Here is a 23,054-nt window from a genome sequence, read left to right as displayed (position 1 = left end):
TGATGGGAGGTTTGAGTAAGTTGCTAGGAAACAGGGCAGCAGACCAGCATAAAGGAACTAGAGTGCATCAGAGCTGCCCCTGCAGTAGCTACCAATTCTTCAGTAAATTGAAATGATGTTGATGATAATTTAAAAAAAAAAAAAAATTAATAAAATACTCATAGTATTGCTTCTTGCATTCATTTGGAGACTAGTGACTTTCTTGACAGGCAAATTTGGCTTATGAGGCCATACAGAAAAGTATGTAACAAAAGAATTTCCATGTTCCACTTGTCAAAGTCTGTCTCAACAAGTTTTGTTTCATGGTAGACACATGCTTTTCTCTGACATAAATCTCTTGCCTTTCCTAAAGAATCCAAAGCGTGATGTGTGCTGTACCTTAAGGGAACTGTGCATGAATTAACTAAGCAAAGCTTAGCACTAAACTTTGCTTTTATGTAAAGAAAGATCTTTTGGGGGTTTGGCGAGACTGTGAGTAAGAAGGAGGTCAAACTTGGCAATTCCTTTGGTATGCATAGCTCCAATTTCAAACGGCCTGTTTATCCTGAAATTATGATCCTTGTAATTATTTAATATTGGGGCCAATTGCACCAGCACACCAGGAAGCTACTGAGGTGGAAAAAAATCCTCCAGCATCTAAATGACTTTAGCATAAAATACAATTAAAAAGAGTTTTGAACATCTTATTTCAACCTTATTATAAAAAAAAAAAATAGTCAGCCTTTCCACCTTTTAATGACAAATTTTACTGCTACTGGTTCCTGAAGATGTAAAATATGTTTTTTCAGTAGGCATTGCTTTTTTTTCTGGCTAGAAAGAGATAATGAAAGACCTTTAGTGTTTTTCAAGCTTCATGAACTTTTTCCCCCCTGACTTGACACAAGAGGCTACCAGAATGCTAATCTGCAGCTGATATTAAAGTAATAGCCTTTTGAATTTTGGAGAAAAATGTCACATCATTCAACTGCCTTTTTTTTTCTTTACAAAAAAATAAAAAAAACCCACAATAGTAGGTTGTAGGCATAAAACTAAAGCTTATTTTTTAATTTTGTTTTTCCTTCCCTCCGGTTAACTTTTTGAAAACTTGTAGAAGCAAATGCTAGCAGATCAAGCTTTTCTTAAAGAAGGCCTGATAAGTCATCTTGGAGTATGGGCAGATCAGAAGAAATTGTTATAATAACAAAATGCACATTAATCAAATCTACACCATGTCATTTATTGTTGACTAATAATTTAAGAATAAATCTTCAGTACTCAAAGTGCAGTGTTTTGCCTAGGATTACTATCCAAAAAGGAGCTGGGAGTATTAAGTGACATCTGAAGCATAATTAGCATCCACAAGTCTGTTTTTTCCCAGGACTGCAGAGAAGTGATGCATCCATTTGGAGGTTTTGGGCTTCTTACATGTTCTTAAGAGTTATTTATGTTCCAGTCAGTTCAGAACTTCATCTTCCTGGTAAATCCATTTGACTATATTACCATAATATGTCTAAAAATAAATCCTCATTCTGCCTGCTCCCAGAAATTTTGTTCTTGTTATAATAAAAGACTACTCCAGTTTAACTTCAGTGGCAGCTGGATTGAGCCTGGCATTGAAGCTTATTCCTAAACTTTCTCAGCGCGCATACATTCAGCACTGTCAGCTTGTTTATGCAGCTGGAAGTCTGTGTGTCTGAAAATGAATTGCACAAAATTGATACTTCATGCTTAAAATTCTAGTTAACTCAAGGAAACTGACCACTTTATTGTGGACTGAAGGCTGCAGTATAAGTAAACTAGTACTGAAACTAGTAAAGTTGGGCCTTAGCTAATTGAGTGAGATGATGTGCTGTACAAGAGGTTTGCACTCTGGTACATGGCACTTAGTCCAGCTTCAGTTCTTGAGTCTGATATGTGCAAAAACCTTAAGCTACAGTTCTTAAAAATATTTTTCTGTTTAGATAATATCAATGACAGGACTGCTTTTGAAAGGTCAGACTAAACTTGACTTTGCATTTCTGCTGATGGATAGAAGTTTTATATGTTAATTGACACAGTTCTAATAATTGTAGCTGGTAATGCGTATGTCCCAACATGGGGAAAGATGTCAAAACTAGAAGCTGTTGCGTTTATTTCTTGTCAGTCTGTGGAACTCATGGTTCTGTGGTCGCTGTTATGCAGCATAAACTACACTCATTATTCTTGTAGTATTCAGAAGAAACTGTAAAATGTGGATAGAAGTGGTTAAAGTGGTTTGTAAATAGTCAAACGTCCAGAGTTCTTTACCAGCTCAACCCAGTTCTTACGCACTTAGGTAAATAAGTAGAAGGGCTTCTTGTTCAGGCTTGCTCTATGTGAACCTGACTGTTTTGCTTGGCTGGCTACTAGGTATTCTCTCTATTAACCTTGCCACCCTTTTGTAACTGGTGCATTTAATTATCAGTGGGATGCTTTAAACAGGTAGGGGGACTGATAAGAGCAGGTAATCTGCTTGTTGGGGAAGGTTGAAAGCAACCATTGACATCTTGGCCTACCTGCTAGTCTTTGACAAGTGGGGCTCCGTGAGAAAATAGCTCTGTAACGAGATAAGGTCCTGATTAAAATGCTGTTGTCGTACGATGCACCCTGGTAGCTGAGATCACTTAAAATCATTAGTTTAAAAAGGAAAAAAAGAGATGCTATACTTTTTTTCTTTACTGTTTTGGTTTTTTTTTTTGGAGGAGGGAGGACCCCAAGTCTCCCTGCTCTATCGCAGTACATTGTTGGGTTAATGCATGCTAGTTTCATGATTGGAATACATTGTAGTCCGGCCACCCAGACAGAAGCATTGACTGCTAATATTAACCAAGAACAATAGTGTGGCCATACTGACTGCAGTGAGGATTACAGAACATAATGGGGCCTATCCAAAAATAATGCTAATACGGGACAAGCAACAGGAAGCAGCAGTAGACTCAGCATTGCTCGGCTCCCAGACAAACCATGGACTTACTTCACACAATGGCAACTTCAGCACATTATGTATTCACAGGATACTCATTATTCCAGCAGGCTTGCCAGATCAGAGATCAGCCTGGTTTACTGGATGCTTAAGCGTATGCATAGTTTGGATAGCGGTACTTTTGTGTCCTTCATCGTTTGGCAGGAGGGTGGCAGTTGTATCCCAGAGAAGGTCTTGACTTCAGTTACTGGCTCGGCTTTTGCCAAGGCAGAATCAGGGAAAAGTCTCTCTTGGAAGCCCGTAGCAGTTAAGTTTTTTTTTTCATGTCTTCTCCTTTATGTAGCAATGAAGTGTTTACTGGCATTAACAGCAATGAAGGAACTACTCAAAATAGGGACTAAAGGAACAGAGTGCTCTGTTTTCATGTGGGCATATTCTAATGAGGCTCTTTGGGCTGCCTGCTTCGGGTTCAGCCTTGCTCTTGGCCATGGGCTCGGAGGTGTCAGATCGTTACAGCTTAGACTTTGTTTATATGCACAGGGTTGAGAGAGTAACAGCTTTATAGGGTGTTGCCTTAGCCTTATGAAGGCTGGCCCAAAGAAGAGCTTCCTGAGAATGTTGTGTTTAACAAAGGGTTAAGAGGGTTAGGTTGTTTCTCCCCTCTTCCCAAATACATTGATATCTCCTGTGGATGAGGAACTGGTTGTCTTGAACTCCCTTGGAGGAATATTGTGTTTATCAAAGTTAACTGTCTGACTGTGGCATGATGTTCTGATGCATCTGTATGGCGTCATTGTGACTTGTCATGTGGCAAGAGGGGTACCAAAGCAAGAGTCCTGATGACATTTAGAGGAAGTGGTTTTGTGACTAGCATTAATTATTCTTAGAGATGCCCTCCTCCCTGGCCCTTGGGCACTTGGAAATACGCCTCAGTTTCCCTTTTCCCGATCTCATCCCCTTCAAGCTGAAGCGAGGAGGGATTGCTGGAGCTCTGGCAATTTGCTGTGACAGCACGCCAGTCTCCAGTGTGCCATTCTTCCCTAAGATGCAGGCAGGGTGTAAGCCCTATTCTCACACTGGTCTTCACAGCTGTGTGTGGCTGGCTGAGCATGAGGAGAACGTTGCTGGGCTTAACCTGCTCTCCTTGTTTGGCAGAGGAGAAGCAGGCGCAGCCTTCAGAATGCAAACTTCCCACTGCATTTGTCTAGTCATGGTTTCACATGCTCAGCAAAGCTCTTGCATGGTTTAACCACAAGGATAGGAGGGAAAGAAGTTTGACTAGTCGCAGCCTCTTTCAAAAAGGAGGCAGTCCTTTCACTAATGAGCCCGATGTTTTAATCTTGCTCTGTCCCACTGACTTGCAGAATGCCTTTAGAAGCCAAAGTACAAAACCATCTCTTTTGGGTGGATGTCTGGATGAAGGGAGGGAAGAAAGTAATCAAGCTGAGAGCTTTAAATACCTTCTGCTTACCTGGAGCTGCTAGCATTTCATTTAAATAATCAGAAAAGAGATTGTGTTGCTCTTTCAGAGCCTTAAAAAGGACAGTTTCTGATGGATTTCAGGGTCTTCAAAGTCTTTCTTGAGTTGTATTATCAATGGACCAAGATGAAGTTGTGGTGTCTTGTCATTGAGGAAAATAGCTCTTGCACATTGGTGCTTGCTTTTTTTGGAGTGTGAATTTAACCAGTTCCATCCTCTCATAGCTTAACTCAGAAGTTTTACTTGAGTTTGACCATGCTGCCTTTCAGTCCTCCGGGCTGATCAGGCTGTGGATGTTCTGCAAACTGTGCTGGCTTGCTGTTCCTTTCAAGCTGCCTTTCCTCTCCAGTCAGAATCCCTGCCTTCTGGTCAAGCTCAGGTTTACAGTGGCTAATTGGGTGTGACTCTGGGAAGTTCACTGCTGCCTTGTTGCCTAGGACATTGCTTTGATGGAATAAGGTGCATGATGTGGAATTCTTGTGTCTGGATATATATATATTTATTCAAAGATGGGCAGAGGTCAACTATGGGCATGGGAAAACTTAAACCTCCACGCTGTAAGTAGTCATTCCTGAGATATCTGAGTTGTTGATCTATAGAGTGGGGATGATACGCACCTTTTGAAAAAATCTCAACTGTGCAGTCTTTTCACAGAACTGTTTTGTTTTGGTGGTTTTTGTTGGGTGGTTGGTTTTTTTTTGGTTTTTGTTTTGTTTTTTTTCTTTGGGGGGTGGTGGAATTGGCTGGAGGTATGCCATCGCTGGATTGTTGAAAGGGGCTTGCTACTGTTGTGTGGCTGTGGGTGTCTATGTGCCTTTTGTTTAGAAGTGTCCCATCTTGAACACAAAATCTTTCCTTTCTTTGCCCCATGCTGTGAGGGACAGAGCCAGGAGATTAAACTGCCATTCTTTGTATCATCCCTTTTCAGGACAGGGCTTCTTCATTTAAAATATTCAGATGAGGTGAGATAGGGCAAGAAGAATAGCTGGGTTAGGTCTATTCCCCCTGCATTTTATTTCCATCCAGTTAAACAGAAGCGTCTTCTGTCTTTAAACAAGCTCCTGTGTGGTGTTGGAAAGTGGTCACACAAGTATCTAGCAACAGTAGCACTTAAAGCTAGGATTCAGCCTTTCCTTTCCTTAAGGGCTAGGCGTGTTGGTAAACAGTCCTGAGAACCAACCGGGAACTGTTGCTATGAGTTTAGACAAAATATCTTCCAAAACAATTATGCAAGGCCGAAAGGAAAACATCCTTAACTTTATTGGAAGTAGTGCTACTTGCCATAATTCATTCTCTGTATCATAATATTTTTTTCAAGCTTGCAGTAACATGTTGTGCTGGTGCTTCTTAATGTTGGTAATTAAACCAGTGAGGAAGCACCCAAGATAGTGCAATCTATATCTGTAATATGGCTCAGGAATTCTATTCTGGTTTTGTTTGTTTGTTTTCTTACTCCTGACTTGTGTAAGGACTTCTTAAATCTGCTTGATACTGTGTTAAATGATCATGTTGTGTTTTGTTTTATTTTTCAGAGTCTCTTACAAGTTAAGAGACTTGGTCTAGAATAGTAACAAATAACACATAACTTTCATGAAATATTAACCAAAAATGGTTTTGGCCAATGGAGCCTCTGCATAAAGGTTTGGGCACATGTCTCAGCTTGCCCAGCTTTGCTTACTTTTTGAAGCATTTTCCCACAGTTATCAGTGAACGAAATGGAATCCTAGCCTGCTTTGAATATGAAACATATTTAGGCAATATTCCAAGCCGGTGTCCATCACAAACTAGGTTTTCATTCAGAGGCTGCATGCTGTGTCCAGTCGTGAGAAAGCAGTCTGCTTCAACTGTTTTTTCTTCTTTTTTTTTTTTTTCTTTTCCTCTTAAGGAATTTGAGGTCTGCCTTACATTTGCACCTTGCAGCAGCTTACTCTCAAAACTGTATTTTGGTTTCTATTACAGAAAAGGTGTTAAGCACTGCAGACTGCAACTAAGTGCAGATACAATTAAGAAGCAATAAACGTTACAATACACAGCTTCGATGGCAAAGCATCAAAATCCTTCATGGAGGGTTTTATTTGATCTGTGATTGTTCTGCTCACCGGAAAGATGTTAAATGTATTAACTGATTTATAGTTATTAGTATACTTTTTACTTTTCAACTAACTTCTTTTTTTCCTTATTGTTCTTCAGCTTTTTTTTTTTTTTTTGGGGGGGGGGGGGGAGCGTGTCTTTTGGTTTTGAATCATTCTGTAACTTTGTATATGGCTGGCTAAAGGGCAATTTTGAAAGATACAGCCTGGATAATAATATCTCAGAGTAGAAGTGGGGGAGGAGAAGATGTTTTAATGGCTCTTGTTCTCAAGTGAGGATTGAAGATAAAGGTGGCTTAGATGTAATAGCTGGCATCTTTCCAACCCGTGGAGTCACTTCAGTTAGTTTATGCTTATGATTATTATTACTGGAGTGCTAGCGAGCTCACTGGCAGATTAGCGCGTCTGTAAATGTGACACGGGGTGGATGGTGCGTCTTCCCTTTCCCTGCTCTTCCCAACAGCCTGATTTTAGCCTTTGTTTTACAATGCTTCTCTCTCACCGCCCCCTTCCCATCTCCATCAGTTCTTCCCTCGGTTACCTGATACTTGTGGGAGCTGCGATGGCCCTCATGCAGACAAAGCTTTCAAAGGGGGTGCTGAAAAGCAAAGTCCCTAGAGATCGCGCTGTCAAGGCAGAGCACAGTAATCTTAGCAACACTTCTTGCTTTCAGGATGGCTGGGGGAAGGGACATCAAGACTACTTTTCTGTAACTAAAATTCTTTTGAAGCAGTTTTTGAAAGTGGGGGTCTGGGGGCTTTTTTGTTTGTTTTTTTTTTTTTGTTGCTGCTGTGCTAGCCCAGTGCTTTCCCTCTTCCATGTGCAATTCTTCCACACACGCTTTATTGTGGCTACAGCACAGTGTCAAAGGCTGTACTTCCTGGCTAAGTACATAAGATGCATTAGTGATGACAAAGATGAGCTATCCAAGGTTAAAGGTCTTCTAAGTCAGACTGGATAAGGTAGCTTATGGGGTTTCAAGAAGCTCATGTTTGTCTCGAGTATAATCTATTACCTATTTATGTTTTCAACTATTTCTCTTTAGTGTGGAGATCAGGATTTTATTTTTTTTCCAAAATGTGTGTTGGTTTTTTGTTTTGTTTTTCTTGCAGTTGCGTGGGGCTTTGAAACTAACTTTTCTTTCTGTTTTGCAGAGATCCTACACGTTGCTTGTGGAGGCATGGGATTACAATGATAACTCTACTAGTAAGTATTCATTCCTCTGGTTTCCTTAGTTTGGACACTTTGATTTCCTGTCCATTGAAAGGCTTTTGGTAGCCTAACCAGCCCACTGCGAGTAGGGCATGAGGGGAGGAAAAAGCTCTCCCCGAGGCAACAATTCAGAACAACTACTCCAGGCTCTGCAGCAGCCTCTCTTCCTCATGCTGCCTGTAGAGGGTGAGTAGCTTGCTCACCTAGGCACCAACAGTTTGATGCCTAAAAATAGATGCTGTTAATTCCCTCTTTCTCCTTTGGGAGGATAAAAGCCAAGGGGTTTCTTCAGGATTTTTTGTTTGGGTTTTTTTGTTCGGATTTTTTTTTATTAGGCATTATATATGGAAGCCTAAGTCTTGTTGACTTGGGATGTCCCTATAAATTATGTATTTCTCAAAACTGAACATGCTGCTTTAAAAAAAAAGTCCCATAAGACTTGACTGTAGATGAGAAACAGGAGTGACTACAAGCTCTTCCTTGGGAGTTGGATGTCTAGGGATTTATATTCAGGGGCTGAAAAACATTTACCAGACACCACCTGGTACAGCTGGCTGGAAATCAAGGGTGGGAATCTTTTGCCTGGAATGTCTTTGGTTGGTTTCAGAAACTTTCTGCTAAGCTTTTCCTGTTGGCTAGAGAAAGCTGTATAGAGTCTCTTGGCATATGAACTGTTCTGCTGTTACTGAAGTAGGTGGGCACAATTAGCTCTACTTTCAATCTAAGGCTTTAATAGTGTGTGGTAAAAGCCACAGGAGAGACTATGAATCTGAACTCATAAACCTTTTGTTGACACAACAAGCCTTTTCCTTTAACAAGGAAGCAGCAGCGCTGTGGCCCATCTTACACAAATCTTAGAACAGCTTCTTGTAGTCCGCTCTGGAACCCCAGCTGACAGCCGCACAGCAGTGAAACGGGCTTCATCCTTCACAAAAGAAGGGTCTTGTAGAAATGTGCACAGTGCTATGGTTTTATGTTTTCATTGGTGAAGAGAACACTGCTTGGGAACTGCCTTTGAGTCTGGGAACACACAGATCTGTTTTTTTAATTATTTTTTTTTTTTAAATGTACATGGGGTGTCCTATTAGTTCTTAGTTCTAGGAGAGTTGTCCGTTGCAAACGATTCATGTGACCTGCCTGTGACAGCCATGGTTTGCCTTACAACCTGCCACCAGCAGGCCCTACACCAACACAGTCATGGAGCAGTGGCTGGGAGACTTGTTGGCTCTTTACTATGGAGTGTTTTATGGAGGAGCAGAAAATAGATTGCTACAGCAGCAGTGTTCTATTAAAAATGGGAGATGCCTGAATTCAAAATGAAGGTCTTGTTTACAGTAGGATCTGAGAGTTTTTTCAGACTGGGTCTCTGCCACTTTTACTATTATTAGAGCTCATCTTTTTTCATGAAACAACTGCATTTCCAAAGCTACACAATGAACCCTTTCTTTGCTTTCATGTTCTGGAAGTACAATTGTCTTCAGACAAAATTGCCTCATTTCTCAGCAGTGCATTTGACCAAGTGCAGACATGTTCTTACATATGTTCCTGATTTGCATTCCTGCGCTAGCTTTGCTGTCACATATCCATCTGTAGGTCACTTCAGTCACTGTGCTGCATAAAGCTTTTCCTTTGTACTGCATCACTTTACAGTCAGCTTTCCCATCACTGAAGAATAAGTCTTGAAGAACTAGCTAAGGAAATGATTAGAATTAAACAATTGTCACCGTATAGAGCGATGAGGGGGTTTTTTTTGATGTCAGGGATTTTCTTTTACCCTAATTACCACTGAATTGTAAGGACTCTGCGAGAGCTCTCAAGAAAAATGAAAAATATGAGTTTAGTAGGCTTTGTGTAACTTCTCAATAGCTCTAGCATCCTCTGATCAATGCAGTCCTTAGGAGATCCTAGAGTGGATGCTTCCTTCCCGCCTCTACATTCCACTCCTCCTACGTTCCCTTTACCACATACTCTCTCTTGTCTCACTTCCAAGAGTGGCTTGCAGTTAAATTCTGGCCCTGTTGAAGCTGATGAGAATCATGCTTTGTTGGAGCCAAAGATTCAACTTAAATGGTTTTCTTACTCTGGTTCTTGTCTAGATGCCATCTTGCTACTGTCGCTTCATACATAAAGCTAATGGGGCTGACATTGCATCTCAAACTGTGTCAAAGAGCTATTGTAAATTACTGGTATCGGTTGCATGTGAATTCCAGTCGGGCATAAGAGACTTCAGCACAATGTAAACCAAGCCATAGCTGGAAGTTGTCTGAAACAAAGACTTTCAAAAATAACCAGTGTCCCTGGCCACCCAAACTGTGTAGAGGAGTCTGGGCTTTTTTTGTTGTTGTTTGCTTCCCGATGATGGGTAGTTACAATTTCCAGAAATTGGAGGAGCACTGAAAAGCAAAGGTGGGCAATCAAAAGGGCTAATTTCCCTATGCCTAAAACCTCTGATACAATTGCCCACTGAAAAAAAAGATGGATTAAGAGCTTTGAAGTGTAGCCACAAAAGCGAACAAAACCAACCAACTCTCTGACAGCAAAGTACAGGGTGTAAAGATGTACAGAAAGCCACTCTCTTCCACTTCATCAGTTTCTAATTGGTTAATATTTCCTCTAACCTTTCTGTCAAAGCATGGCATCCTGAGTCAGGGCAGTTGGGAAGATGGCTTTCTCTTGAGCCCTGACTGACTGCTGCTTTTTATTTACTTAACCAGTCTGCTGCTTTGGGATTGCTTACTATAAAGCGTTGTTGCAATAATGCCTTCCCCGAAGCCTGGGTCAGCAGGCTTGTGTAAGTGTGCACTGACAGGTGGGAATGGGGAAGGGTGGAGAAATTTTTGTACAAGAAGGAACATGCCAATACTTCATTGTGAAAACTCTGGGTGATGGCTAATGGAAAGGGATCTTAAGTCTGTGAGACCTTACTTGAATTCAAATGTATGGTGGTAGCTTTGTAACATGTATCAAATGAAAGGCGTGATCTAAAGTGAAATCGCAGCTGGTTTTCATCTGTGCCCTTAAAAAAAATAAAGTCTAATGGAGACATCCTTATTAGCCCATTTGAGACACACACATTTCAGCCTGTGGCTAAGGGCTCAAAAGAGCCGGTGGCTGGAGTGAGATGTCATAGGCCTACAACAAGGACAAGTTCCTAATGAGCTGGCAGATAGAGAAGAATGATAGAGCAGAGGCAAGAGGAAAGATCTCTTTTCCAAGGCGATTGTTTTTCTAGTGCCAAGGACTGAAATAGCTGTCAGTGGTATGTTCCCAACAGGGAACAGGAAAAGACTGGAAAAGCAAGAGTGTGTATGTGGAAGGGGGGGGCAGGGGGCTGGCTTGCAAAACTAAATTGAATGTCACTCCCCTTTTCTTCTGCCACTTACAGGAGAAAAGGATAGAGTTGTTTCACTCGCAAGAAACAGGATGTCTTTATGCAGAGAGTCGGTATTTGGGGAAATGCATTTGCTTTCCAACTGTGCTGTAGATCGGGGTGTAATCTTGGCAAGCGCAGCAAAGCCATCCCCAGCACGCATGAGTGGAACTATAATCGCTTGACTAGCCCCATTCAAGGCGAATAGATATGCATCTGCTTAAGTACCTCTTAGAATTAGTCAGTAATCTTGTTGATGAGATCTAAGAGCCTTACACCTGCACAGTACAGGACATGATATTGCTCTGGATATACCAGTATGGAAAAGTCCTTAGGCATCTACATTACTTGTGAATGGGGTTGAAGTTAATAAAGGCCTATGTGCATTTGAAAGTCTTACACATAGATGTGGGGTTGGGGGCTTAGTGCCAATGAATAATAAAAACTGATTTAAATGGAAAATATTACAGAACCAGAAATACCAGAGGGTGAATAAGTTGTTGCCCTTAATTTCACACTGTAAACACTTAATGAATGCTGTAGTCTCGAGCAAGGAATACCCCCCCAAAAAGAGTAAATGCTTACAGTGTCTGTGTGTTGACACTCCTCTGTGGCTGTGCAGCAAGTGCTTTGACTTGACTTTATTGAAAACTGCAGAGGAGCAGGCAGGATCTAGTGGGGAATTGATAATGCATATCTGAGGCTTGAGAAGTGTGTTTGAAAGTTCTTTTTGAAAGCCACAAAATAAGGTCTTTAGCAATCTATTTATAAGTATTTTAGATTAAAACCTGCCCGTGTGTCATCTTAAGCTTTATGTGGCAACTTCATTAGTCTTCAATTCTGCCTTATGTAAAATCCCCAAACTTTCTTTTGTAATTGTTGGAAGAACAAGCTGAACATCAGTATGTCTTAATTCTTAGCGCTAGAATGTGCCAGGACTTCACATGCTGCTTCCTAACACATCATTGGCAAACTGCCCTTCTACCTAAAATTCCTCTGTTGTTGGATTATGCTCCCATATACAGAACAGTGTAGCCTGGATACTTCTTTTTGGGTTTGTACTATGTCTGCAAGGGTATTTTGGCTGTTTTATGATAAACTTTCACTCAGCAGTCAAGTGCTTGCTAGCAGCAGGTCGTAAGGCAGTGTCAGATCATTTAAGTCACAAGACCTGGACTACAAAGTGAAATACCACAGATATATACAATGTTCCAAGCTAACGTGAAATATTATTATTTCAAGCCATAATTTAGACAGTTGTAGGTCTCTAAAAGCCAGAGGACTTTTGCTGGAACTAAATGTCAAGTGCAAAGTCTAAACTTGGAAACGCGCTATAGTGAAAAGAGGGATCTATAGCACATATATGTAGTAATTCGAGTTCTCTGCTCTGAGCTCTGGTAGTCTTGAATTTTTAGTGTCAGCTAACATCTGAAGAGAGAATGGCCACAGTATTTCTCAGCCAAAACCTGCTGAGATCACTGATGTTGACTAATGCCAGAGTTGCTAGTTTTCAATTTTTTGTTTACACCAGAGTCCCAGAAAGCTGCAAACCTTTTGTGGTGACATTGCTTTATTAGGCTATTGCAGTATGATGTTTTTGTAAATATTCCAGTTAAAAACAAAACTAGTACCATTAATGGAGAAGCCTGGAAAACCACATTATGTACCAATCTGTTGCAGCTAGAAGTAAAAGCAGCTGAATCTTCTTTAATCATGAACTGTGTGATGCTTACTAGATGTCCTTACAGTGCAAAAGAGATAGGTTCCTGCCAGTCACTTATCAGTCCCTTTTGATTTCAAGCTTTGTTCAGTTTGATGATGCTGCATGTGTGTTTCAGTTAATGGTTTGTAGCTCCGGGGCAGCCTTATCTTACTTTCTAAAACAGAAAATTAATAAAACTGACTGGCTGCCCCGGAGAGTCTGCCTGCGAAGCTAGAGAGCTGTGATGTGGGAGGTAATGATAGCTAAACCAAGTGTTAACTCTGATATCTCTTCTGACTTGTAGATCCCGATCGCATTATTGAGAAGGCATCCCACTCTGGCATGATCAATCCAAGCCGTCAGTGGCAGACTTTGAAACACAACGCAGGAGTTGCACACTTTGAGTATCAGATCCGTGTAACTTGTGCAGAGCATTACTATGGCTTTGGCTGCAACAAGTTTTGTCGACCAAGAGATGATTTCTTCACTCACCATACCTGTGACCAGAATGGCAACAAAACCTGCTTGGAAGGCTGGATGGGACCAGAATGCAACAAAGGTTTGTGATGAATGCTCGACCCCTAAACGATCAGCAGGCTTGGATAGGGTTTGAGTGCATCGTATCCAGGTTGCCATTCAGTGGTCAGTTTGTGCAGACAACAGGGCTGATGGGACAGCAACTAATTTACACAGAGAGCTAGGGGCAGCAGAAGACTAGTTGCTGCCTCGTTTTAAAATCTTGGAGAGGTCTGACAAGTACTGGGCCCTTAACAGATATGCTCTTTCTCTGATTATCCACATCTTTGCCCTTGGGAAGAAAACCCAGCCCATTGACTTCAATGGGAGTTCTGCTGCTGACTTCAAAAAGGATTTCCCCTTTGGTGCAGAACTTCAAGACAAGCAGGAAGGAGAGACTTGTTTTAGAGCTGACCTGGCAAGCGTAAAGCTTTGGTGTTTGAAAAGTCCCAGGCTGTTTGTTCTACCCGAGATGATGTTTAGCATGTTTATTAGGGAATGGCAACTTCCTAGGTAACTTCAGAAGGAGAAAGCAGCACTCTGAATAGGAACAGGCTATCAGCGTGTCTTGCTGACTGAGTTTACCTGCAATTTGAATCGACGCTCACCTGAATATCCTGTCTGTTCAGAGATATGGCTCAAAAGTGAATCCAGGGTAGTTAAAAGTTGCTTTGAATTAGATGTAAAGCCAGGGAGAGCGGGCCGGTTCACCTGCAAAAGACAAAGGAGGAAACCTGTAGACTTGAAGAGACTTGAGCTCTCTAAGGCAAGAGACGCTTTCTCTTGCGTAGAAACTGCTCTATGAACAGCATTGGGTACGATCCCTCTGCAGAGCCAGCTGATATCACAGGGAGCCACCTACCTTGGTTTTCCTTCCAGTAGACTTGATACGAGAGACTTATTATAACCTTGGATTTAGCAGGATTACAATGCTGGCTAGAAATGTTCCCATGAGTGCGAGGATGCAGGCAGCAGGCAGCATGCTGATACTCTTCTTTTTTGTTTTAACAGCTATTTGTCGTCAGGGATGTAGCCCCAAGCATGGTTCTTGCACAATTCCAGGAGAGTGCAGGTAAATGCTCCCTCTCCCTCCTTGTTTCCCCCCCCCCCCCCACCCCCCCAAATAAACAAATGATGCTAAACACAATTGGATCGGGTAGGGAGGCTGTCTTTGGAGTCATGTTTTTGACCAAGGCACATTATTCACACTGACTTGCCCAGAATAAGGGGGGAGCAGGCTTTTAATGCACTGATAATTTTAAGAAGCTTTTGGTTTGTGAAATGGTAGCACTGGGGGGGGGAAAGCGGGGGGTTATGGGATAAATCGTGTGAATGCTGCCTAATGAGCACTAACTAATTGTTTCTGCATAAATAGTGCAAATGTTTTGTGGGTATGGTTTGGGGTTTTTTTCAACAGCCTGATTAGTAGACTTTTTCAATGACTAGCTTGAAGTACAGTGTGGCTTTTCTCTCCTCCTTTTCATTGTTTTCCCCTTCCTCCCTCCCTCCCACCCACCCCCTGGTTTCTTCCATCGGTAGGCAAAAGTCAAGCATTCTTTAGGATGGGATTAGTTAAATCTCTCCGTTCCTTTACCATTGTGAGCCAGGCTCCAAGTGCTGAGAGGTTAATAGCTGGGATGAAATCTTGTCAGTAGACTCCGATGAATGCAGAATCTTGCTCCCATGCTTTGAAGCCCGTTCTGTCCTGGCAAAGAGACAATGAAAAGCAGAGTTTATTCGTAACCCAACAATTAAATAATGCCTCAAAATATACAGCACAGGGAAGTTTTCTGCTTTACTAATACAGGGTTAATGGATATTGAATGTAGGCATTTTTTTATCAACAAACTGGTTGTAAATTGTTTCATGTAACCTTTTATTATATCTGTTCACATGTGATAGGGAGCTGAGGCTACTGAAGTTACAAAATGTTGATATTGATCCTCTGTAGGAAGGGTTAAAAGTGAAGCTTGGGTATTCATGAATAAAACTCAGAAGTCTGAAGGAACAGAAAGTAATTTTTCTGCCTGGATTCTGTATTGCTGGAAACTTTTGCATGAAGCAGGCTACTTTTCTTTCTAGATAAGCTGTAGTTCAAACAAGAACTAAATCTGGGGTGTTGGACAGACTGTATTATAAAAGAAGTCAGTCTAAATAGCCACGGTGTTTCATTCTTTTTCTCTGTCCCTGTAATCTACGCTTCAAAACCAAACAAAAAAAAAATCATTAAGGAACATTTTAAAAGTGAGGTAGAAAGTAACTTCTCATCTTCCACAAGAGACATGGCAAAGTGAAAGTCAAGCCGCAAGGTGGACTGTTGTAGTTTATGTTCAGTGATTTTAATGTTTAGCAGTGCTCATATATGCTGGTTAACCCCCAGAACCCCAAATCTAAATCTTTTTTTAATTAAAAAAAAAAAAAAGAAGAAAGCCTAGCAAGTACTAGGAAGTATCGGGGGGCCAGATGGCGAGAGGAGCGTATCAGTCAAGGCTACCAGTGATTTGTGCTTCTGTCATCAGAATAAACATGCCTTGTAGGGGCTGCTGTCTCCTAGTCAGAACAACAGGCTTTGTTTCCAGATTTTTTTTTCTTTCCTTTCTCTTTCTAAGTCTCTTACCTCCCACTCACTGCCCAGACATGCACTAGTGCTCTTATTTACTTAAGGTGCAACTTTCCCACACTTGATTTGCATAGTCTTGAAACAATGCTGTTCTTCTGGTGCTTTCAGATAACTTCTGCTTGCCAAGTTAGACCAATATCTTTAAAGTGAACACAGAAACAAGATTCCATTTTTCTTTTAAGTTTTGATGAGTCATATAGCCTGTATGTTACAAATGCAACAGAGGTTAAAAATAACATCCCAGCAGAAACTGCTCTGGGTTCTGGTACAACAGACAACTTGCAAACATTCTTAAAATATCCTTTTTCCTTTTGGTGCGAGTCACTTTCTTTAATGCAGGCAAGCCAACAAAACCATATTTACTCATGAACCACTATACAAGGAAAGTTAACTTCAAATTTCTCATGAGAAACTGCTGCATACATATTATTAAAAAAGAATTATTACCATGAATCTTTTTCTGGAATTGATATCTAACTTTTTTTTTTTTAAATGCCCATAGCCTTATCCAGTTTTGTTTGTTACACTTTGAAGCTCATGTTTGAAGAAAGTCATATCTTTGGCTCTAAAGCTCAGGGCTTTTTTTTCTGTGTTGGATTGTTGGTTTGCTGGGGTTTTTTTATTGTTTTTCTTTACACTTGCTTTAAAGAAAACAAAAAAGAAACAACCACCATCCCTTTGATTTGGCAGAAAGGAATAAAATTCTCAATTTGGATACCTGTTTTTGCAGGTGAGGTCCCTTGGTTTTGCTTGTGTGCAAGCTCACAGGCAAGTTGCTTTGAATGCAACACATGAAAAGCGTATGTTCCTAAATGTTGATCTTTGTGCATTCTTATTATATTCCCTATACAAAAGGGTTTTCCAAGAGCTACTTTAGAGAGTTTGTTTTGCCTGATCTGATTTTCTTTCATGTTCTTTGCACACAAAGATACATAAGTTGGACTGGCTTTTTCTTTTTAACACACAAACTAATAAGAATTTCCCATTGACGTTGAATAGGCTGCTATCGAAATAGCTATTAAAAAAAGAGTTAATTAGGATGCAGTTTGTCACCTGAAGGGAAGTCAGACTTACCACTAGCTGTGTGTGATTACCCAATGGATAGATCCTTCTAGTTTTTTCCCATGAGAAGAAATTGCCAGTAGAAGAATGGTGGGGGGTTTTATAAATAGAAAGCTTAGCCGACTTCTGTGCAGATGAGGTTTGTTTTCATAATTTAGAGACGGCTTAGTGCATAATTGCTGCTGATCAATTACTCTCAGGATCTGTTAATGAAATACAGTACCTCAACAAACCTTGCTTTTCGTTTTCAACTTGTTTTCCTTGTTTCTATCTATAGATCCACTTTAATTTGAAGAATCCGTGGTCTGCCTTGCTAGTGAAAACTAAAGGAAAGCCAAAATGAGCTTTCCCTTAAGGAAGCTTTACTGTAAAAGAACATGTTTCTTTTAAGTAAGGAATTCAGGTAGCTCTTTGATAGTGACAATACATAATTTAAAAAATAATAAATTATTTTCCAGACATGAAATTAAAGTTTCTCAAAATTGGATATGTTTTAGTTAATCCCGGAAAAGAGGCTAACATAAATCAAACTCTGAAATACACTGACAACTGATCATCTTTGAACACGTGTAAAACCCTGATGCGTGTTGTTTCCTTTCATCTCGTCCTGTAGCCCAGTCCATACTTGCTCTTATGTCTCCTAGTTCAGAATAAGGTTTGTTTCTGATAGACCAGAGAACTCCTAATGCTTTGCTGCTGCCTTGCTGAGGGCTCAGAGTTGATTTTTATGGTTTTGTTTGTCTTCCTGCAAAACCCAGCATGGCTGAAATGCCTGGAACCCTGTATTCATGAGGATCTCTGGATAATTATTGTTTCCACTGACTTTTTCTCCCCCCCTCAATTTATAAAGCGCCCTGTCAAAGTCCAGAGATTGATTTGTAGTGCACACCCACCCTCTCTGCCACATTTGTATGAGGCTCCAAAAGAGTATTATTGTGCAGAATGGCCCCATGCTGGTTCTCTCAGAACAGTTATTCTTTTGTCAGGACGCTGGTTACAGAGACCTTGGCAAAACTACTAAAATGTTTGTTTACAAGAAACCATCAAACAAACCTTGAATAGCTTTTCTCCTCCCCTCATCCTGCCCTTTTCCCTCACCTTCCTAGTCTTTCTCCAGGCTTTGGAGTTCCACACTCAATCTACACAGAGCAGTTCTAACGGGTTTTTGGTTTGTTTCCCTGTCCTGATTCTCTTTATTATTTTTTTTTTTTTGTCCTTAAATGTAGGTGTCAGTATGGATGGCAAGGCCAGTACTGTGATAAGTGCATTCCACACCCAGGATGTGTCCATGGCACTTGCATTGAACCATGGCAATGCCTCTGTGAAACCAACTGGGGTGGTCAGCTCTGTGACAAAGGTATGCTAATCTTAACGCACAGCCAACTCTAACACTTGAATTTTAACACTGGCAGCAGACTCAGGGAGAAGAGAGCATGTGTCAGACTGAGTAACCCAGCCTCCTGAAACGTGGTGGGAGTTTTTTTGTCCTTCAGCTACTTAGTGTTGTCTCCTCTGCTGTTGTGGTGTTTGTTAGTATGTGTGCTTAACTCTTTCCCGTCCTATTCTGGTGTGTGGGTGTATCCTGTAAAGGCTGGGGAATAATGGAACCAAGCCATTATGGGCATGTGCTGAGGTTTCTGTTCATTTCTAACCGTGGATTCAATGGGTCTCACCTCTTGCAGATCTGAACTACTGTGGAACCCACCCACCCTGTTTGAATGGTGGTACCTGCAGCAACACTGGCCCTGACAAATACCAATGTTCCTGCCCTGAGGGCTACTCGGGACAGAACTGCGAAATCGGTAAGTGTTTGATGTAGCCGCTTTTGGCAGCTTTTGTGCCAGCTTTAATGGCTGGGGATATATTTTATGAGGCTGGGGAAAAGTCCATTTCTAATATTAATGTCAGGGCTGGCTACAAAGATCCAGACTTGCTTCTTCATGCTTCGTCACAAGCAGTTGGTATCTCTGAACATCAGCCTTCTGCTCACCGGAGAGATCACTGCGAGTTACCTTGTCTGGCTCTGACTCAAACAGGCGCAAGTCAACGTGTTAATGAATTTAGCTCAGAAGATGACTTCCTTTTTGAGTCACAGCTCTCACAGGGGTGCAGTACATCAAGAGCAATGATGGTGTGTCCAGAGTAGAAGCCTGTGGAGGGAACAGGGGGTGGCTCCTGGTGATATTGCTATATTTTACCCTAATATACCTCTGTCCGGGTGCAGCGGAGCACGCCTGCCTCTCTGATCCTTGTCACAATGGAGGAAGCTGCTTAGAGACGTCTACGGGATTTGAATGTGTGTGTGCGCCTGGCTGGGCTGGACCAACTTGCACTGATAGTAAGTCCTTTCGGAACTGAATTTAAAATGTGCTGGTTTGCTGGTCTAGATCAGTCTTTCTAATCCCTGATAAACTTCGAGGGCAGCCTGTTTAACTTTTCCCAGCTTCAGTATTGGCAGCCATTTATACCATGGTGCAGTCTTTTCTTCTCCTGCATACCAAAGTTTTTGTTGAATGTAAGGGGACAGAATGGCCCATGGCTTCTTGAAAGAAGCAGAACATGGAATTTTTGTAGCATTCTGGCAAGTTGTTAAAATACTGTTTTGAGAGACTTGCTGGATCATGATCAGACTTCTGCTTGCTAAAAGGTCACGGGTGTAAACTTCTTCCTTTGTGCTTTGAACCCCCTTTCACGCTACTGTTATTTTTAAAGGAGGCTTTTGCTGAAATCAAGAGTAGACCTAGAAATTCCAAGCAGAAGTCCTGTTGCCTTTCTCTTCCTCAGGGCAAATCCTAGTAGCAGGAAGTCTAATTTGTCAGTTACTGACGTTGCCTGTTCAGGAACAGAGCTAAGCCTCTCCTTACTCTGCGTTACAGATATTGATGATTGCTCTCCAAATCCCTGTGGTCATGGAGGAACTTGCCAAGATCTAGTTGATGGGTTTAAGTGTGTTTGCCCACCTCAGTGGACTGGCAAAACGTGCCAGCTAGGTGAGAACTGCTTTGCTCTTCATCCTGTGTTGCTCTGGGAGGCGGAAGATAACCGCGAGAGGGATCATAGTGCAGCAGCAAGGGCAGTCATGCCCTTTGTGTTAGGCATGTTTGTGGTTCTGAAGCCTGTGGACACATTCTGGCACACGGAGAACATACAGTGCTGGTGTTTGCAGGACTGGGGTCTAGGGCAGCCTCAAAGCATCAAGTGGCTTCCTTCTGTTGTCGTTTTGCTGATGCACGCTAGCAGTTGAAGGAAATAGTTAACTAAGCCAAACAGACATACTTTAAACCATAAATGAACTGAAGTGGAGAGGGTGCATGTGTGTGCCTTCCAGTCCCACCCCCGTGTGTATTTCTTCCTTTAGCCTGTGAGAAAGTCGCTGTATCTCTTCAGCCATGTCAGCTCCTCCAGGCCAAGGAGTTCACAGCTGGGTTCCAAAATGTGGATGATTTCATGAAGAATGAGCTGTCTGCATTCTTTACACAACACACTCATCTCAATGACCAGGCTGCAGTACTCCTCCTTCAGAATGCTCTGTTGAGATGTCGGGGGCGGGGGGGAGAGTTGCTTTTAATAAGTAGCTGTGTAATTATCAAATAATTAGTGTAGCCTGTATGTTCTAATTGCAGAGAAATTGAAAGGGACTTCAGAGAGTAATGTACGATTTAACTTTTGTTTGTACAAGTCACTCTAATCCATGCTGTATATTAAGAGTTCCTCTTGGATCTGAATGACCTGCCGATTATTGCTGTGAAAACTGGCTGTAGGCTTTTTTTCTTCCCCCCTCTTGCCCTACAAACCCTGCATTTGGCCATTCACGTTGTTTTTTCAGATGCGAATGAATGTGAGGGCAAACCCTGTGTCAATGCCAACTCCTGCAGGAACCTGATTGGCAGCTACTATTGTGACTGCATTACTGGCTGGTCTGGCCACAACTGTGATATAAGTAAGTGTCTATATCCTTGGGCTTACTAAAGGCCCATGGTGTGGGTACATGTATGGGCACATGCCACGGAGTTCTAAGCTCAGATTTAAACATCAGGCAGAGTCCCAGAGGTTGATGTTTTTAGAAAGGGAGTAGTTGGTGTGCAATGAAAATACACAATTTTATCAAACTCATTAGTCCATAACGTAGCTATATTCTGATAAAGTGACTAAAACAATGATGTGAAGTTTCACTGCCTCCAGTAGAAGAATCGCGAAAGGTTCCCACCCATTATAATAACCTTATCTCAAGGAAGGCATGCAGGAAACTTGACAAAAGGTTTATCTAGCTGCAGTTTTAGAGAGACTTGAACTCTGTATCTAGTGTAAATACATTTTTGCCTTCTAACCGTGCTAATTTTATTACAGATATTAACGACTGTCGTGGACAATGTCAGAATGGAGGATCCTGTAGGGTAAGCCATTCTTGTTCTGTTTTGGTTTCCATGAGACTTGCAACAGTAACAAAAACATTTGAGTCTACACACAAATAGTGTGGAAAATAGCAATTAGCTGGCATAAATTGTCATTTCTTTGAGTTGGGGGGAGGGGCTGTATCATGCTACAGCATGTTGGGGGATGGCTGTAGAACAGCAAAGGCAAAAAATATAACTGTGATAAATGACTCATTTTCACTGCTGGTGTCACCAGTGAATGGGCTGGTTGTTGTGCAAACTACCTACTGTAAATTTAGATACTCCACTTCAAAACATGGATTAGTGTATCCTGCCTGAAAATTAAGAGTGTAAGCCAGTGCTGGTGTCTGTGTTTGTTTAATTTTCCCCCTAAATATTCTTGCCTTGTTTTAATTTGAGTTAGTTTCATATGTTGGTATTGGACACGGTAAAAGGATATTTTTTTTTTTTAACTGTCTTCTTTCTCTTTTTTTCCCCCTTTTTTTTTTTTTTTTTTTTAATAAGAATATATCAAAAGGGAGGAAAAAACCTTTAACTCTAAACTTTCTTGTTCCTTCCCAGGACTTGGTTAATGGTTATCGGTGTATCTGTTCACCTGGCTATGCAGGAGATCACTGTGAGAAAGACATCAATGAATGTGCAAGTAACCCTTGCATGAATGGGGGTCACTGCCAGGATGAAATCAATGGATTCCAATGTCTGTGTCCCGCTGGTTTCTCAGGAAACCTCTGTCAGGTAAGAAGCATGGGTGAAAGGCAGGCCCTCAGCCAGTGGTGTTTCTACCAGCACTCAGGATCTGTACCCTGAATGCCTTGCATCCAGTGAACCATAGTATAAAGTTGTACTTGATATCGCTGTCAGCCTGCCAAGAAAGGGCTTGATTAATATATATTGGGGGTGGGGGGGAGAAACCAACAGAAAACCCTCATGGGCTGCTGAGGATTCTTTTTGTTAAACAGACCGCAAGTTGTTTGCGTGTCAGGTTTTGTTGTGCGCTAACTATTAACTTTCAGTGGCTGTTTAATATCGAGAGCCCTGTCTGCGGAAATAGTTGCAAGTCTAACTAAACTCTTTGCATTATGAACAATTCATTGAGGCAGCAGATAAAAAGGTCAGATTCCACAATGCCTGCCTGTTGTCGTGAGGGAAAGCTATGATAAAACTTCTGTTTCACTCAGCCTTCTCCTTCTGCTTTTTCTCACCCCACCACCACCTTTTTTATTTCCCTTTCCTCTCTGCACTACTTACAGCTGGACATAGATTATTGCGAGCCAAATCCTTGCCAGAATGGTGCCCAGTGCTTCAATCTTGCTATGGACTATTTCTGTAACTGCCCTGAAGATTACGAAGGGAAGAACTGCTCCCACCTGAAAGATCACTGCCGCACAACTCCTTGTGAAGGTGGGTGTTCCCTTGCAGGTGAACAGGAATGACTGACAATAGTTCCTGCCCCTCCCTTGGCAGAAGCCACAAGGCAGCTCCAATCGTGCAGTCAATGGGGCAGTTTCTGTGTAAAGAGGCTGAATTTTGCCCTGTGCCTCTATTTCTAGAAGATGAGTACTATCTGTAAATATCAGACAGTGTTGTGTCAATGTGGACATAAAACACATGTAGCAAATAACCTGCCTTGCTGAATTTATTTCAGGCCACTGATGTGGTCCAGCAATCTTCAGTTGAGATACTGTGAT

The 23,054-nt window shown here is 41.6% G+C and overlaps 1 protein-coding gene across 1 annotated transcript in view; it reads left to right on the top strand.

The window, feature by feature from the left end:
- JAG1 (jagged 1) overlaps nucleotides 1-23,054 on the top strand; it is a 36,763-nt gene that overhangs the window by 4,479 nt on the left and 9,230 nt on the right. Inside the window, exons 3-13 of the mRNA XM_014966477.1 lie at nucleotides 7,645-7,696; nucleotides 13,079-13,333; nucleotides 14,302-14,362; nucleotides 18,199-18,329; nucleotides 18,655-18,774; nucleotides 19,197-19,310; nucleotides 19,849-19,962; nucleotides 20,799-20,912; nucleotides 21,320-21,366; nucleotides 21,928-22,101; nucleotides 22,617-22,767. Of these exons, the coding sequence (XP_014821963.1) occupies nucleotides 7,645-7,696; nucleotides 13,079-13,333; nucleotides 14,302-14,362; nucleotides 18,199-18,329; nucleotides 18,655-18,774; nucleotides 19,197-19,310; nucleotides 19,849-19,962; nucleotides 20,799-20,912; nucleotides 21,320-21,366; nucleotides 21,928-22,101; nucleotides 22,617-22,767 (1,333 nt within the window). The remainder of the gene's footprint in view (nucleotides 1-7,644; nucleotides 7,697-13,078; nucleotides 13,334-14,301; nucleotides 14,363-18,198; nucleotides 18,330-18,654; nucleotides 18,775-19,196; nucleotides 19,311-19,848; nucleotides 19,963-20,798; nucleotides 20,913-21,319; nucleotides 21,367-21,927; nucleotides 22,102-22,616; nucleotides 22,768-23,054) is intronic.

Source organism: Calidris pugnax, unplaced genomic scaffold, assembly GCF_001431845.1.
Source record: "Calidris pugnax isolate Ruff unplaced genomic scaffold, ASM143184v1 scaffold31, whole genome shotgun sequence".
NCBI classification, from domain to species: domain Eukaryota; kingdom Metazoa; phylum Chordata; class Aves; order Charadriiformes; family Scolopacidae; genus Calidris; species Calidris pugnax.
The sequence above is the reverse complement of the archived record's forward strand: the minus strand, read 5'-3'. Positions and strand labels throughout refer to the sequence as shown.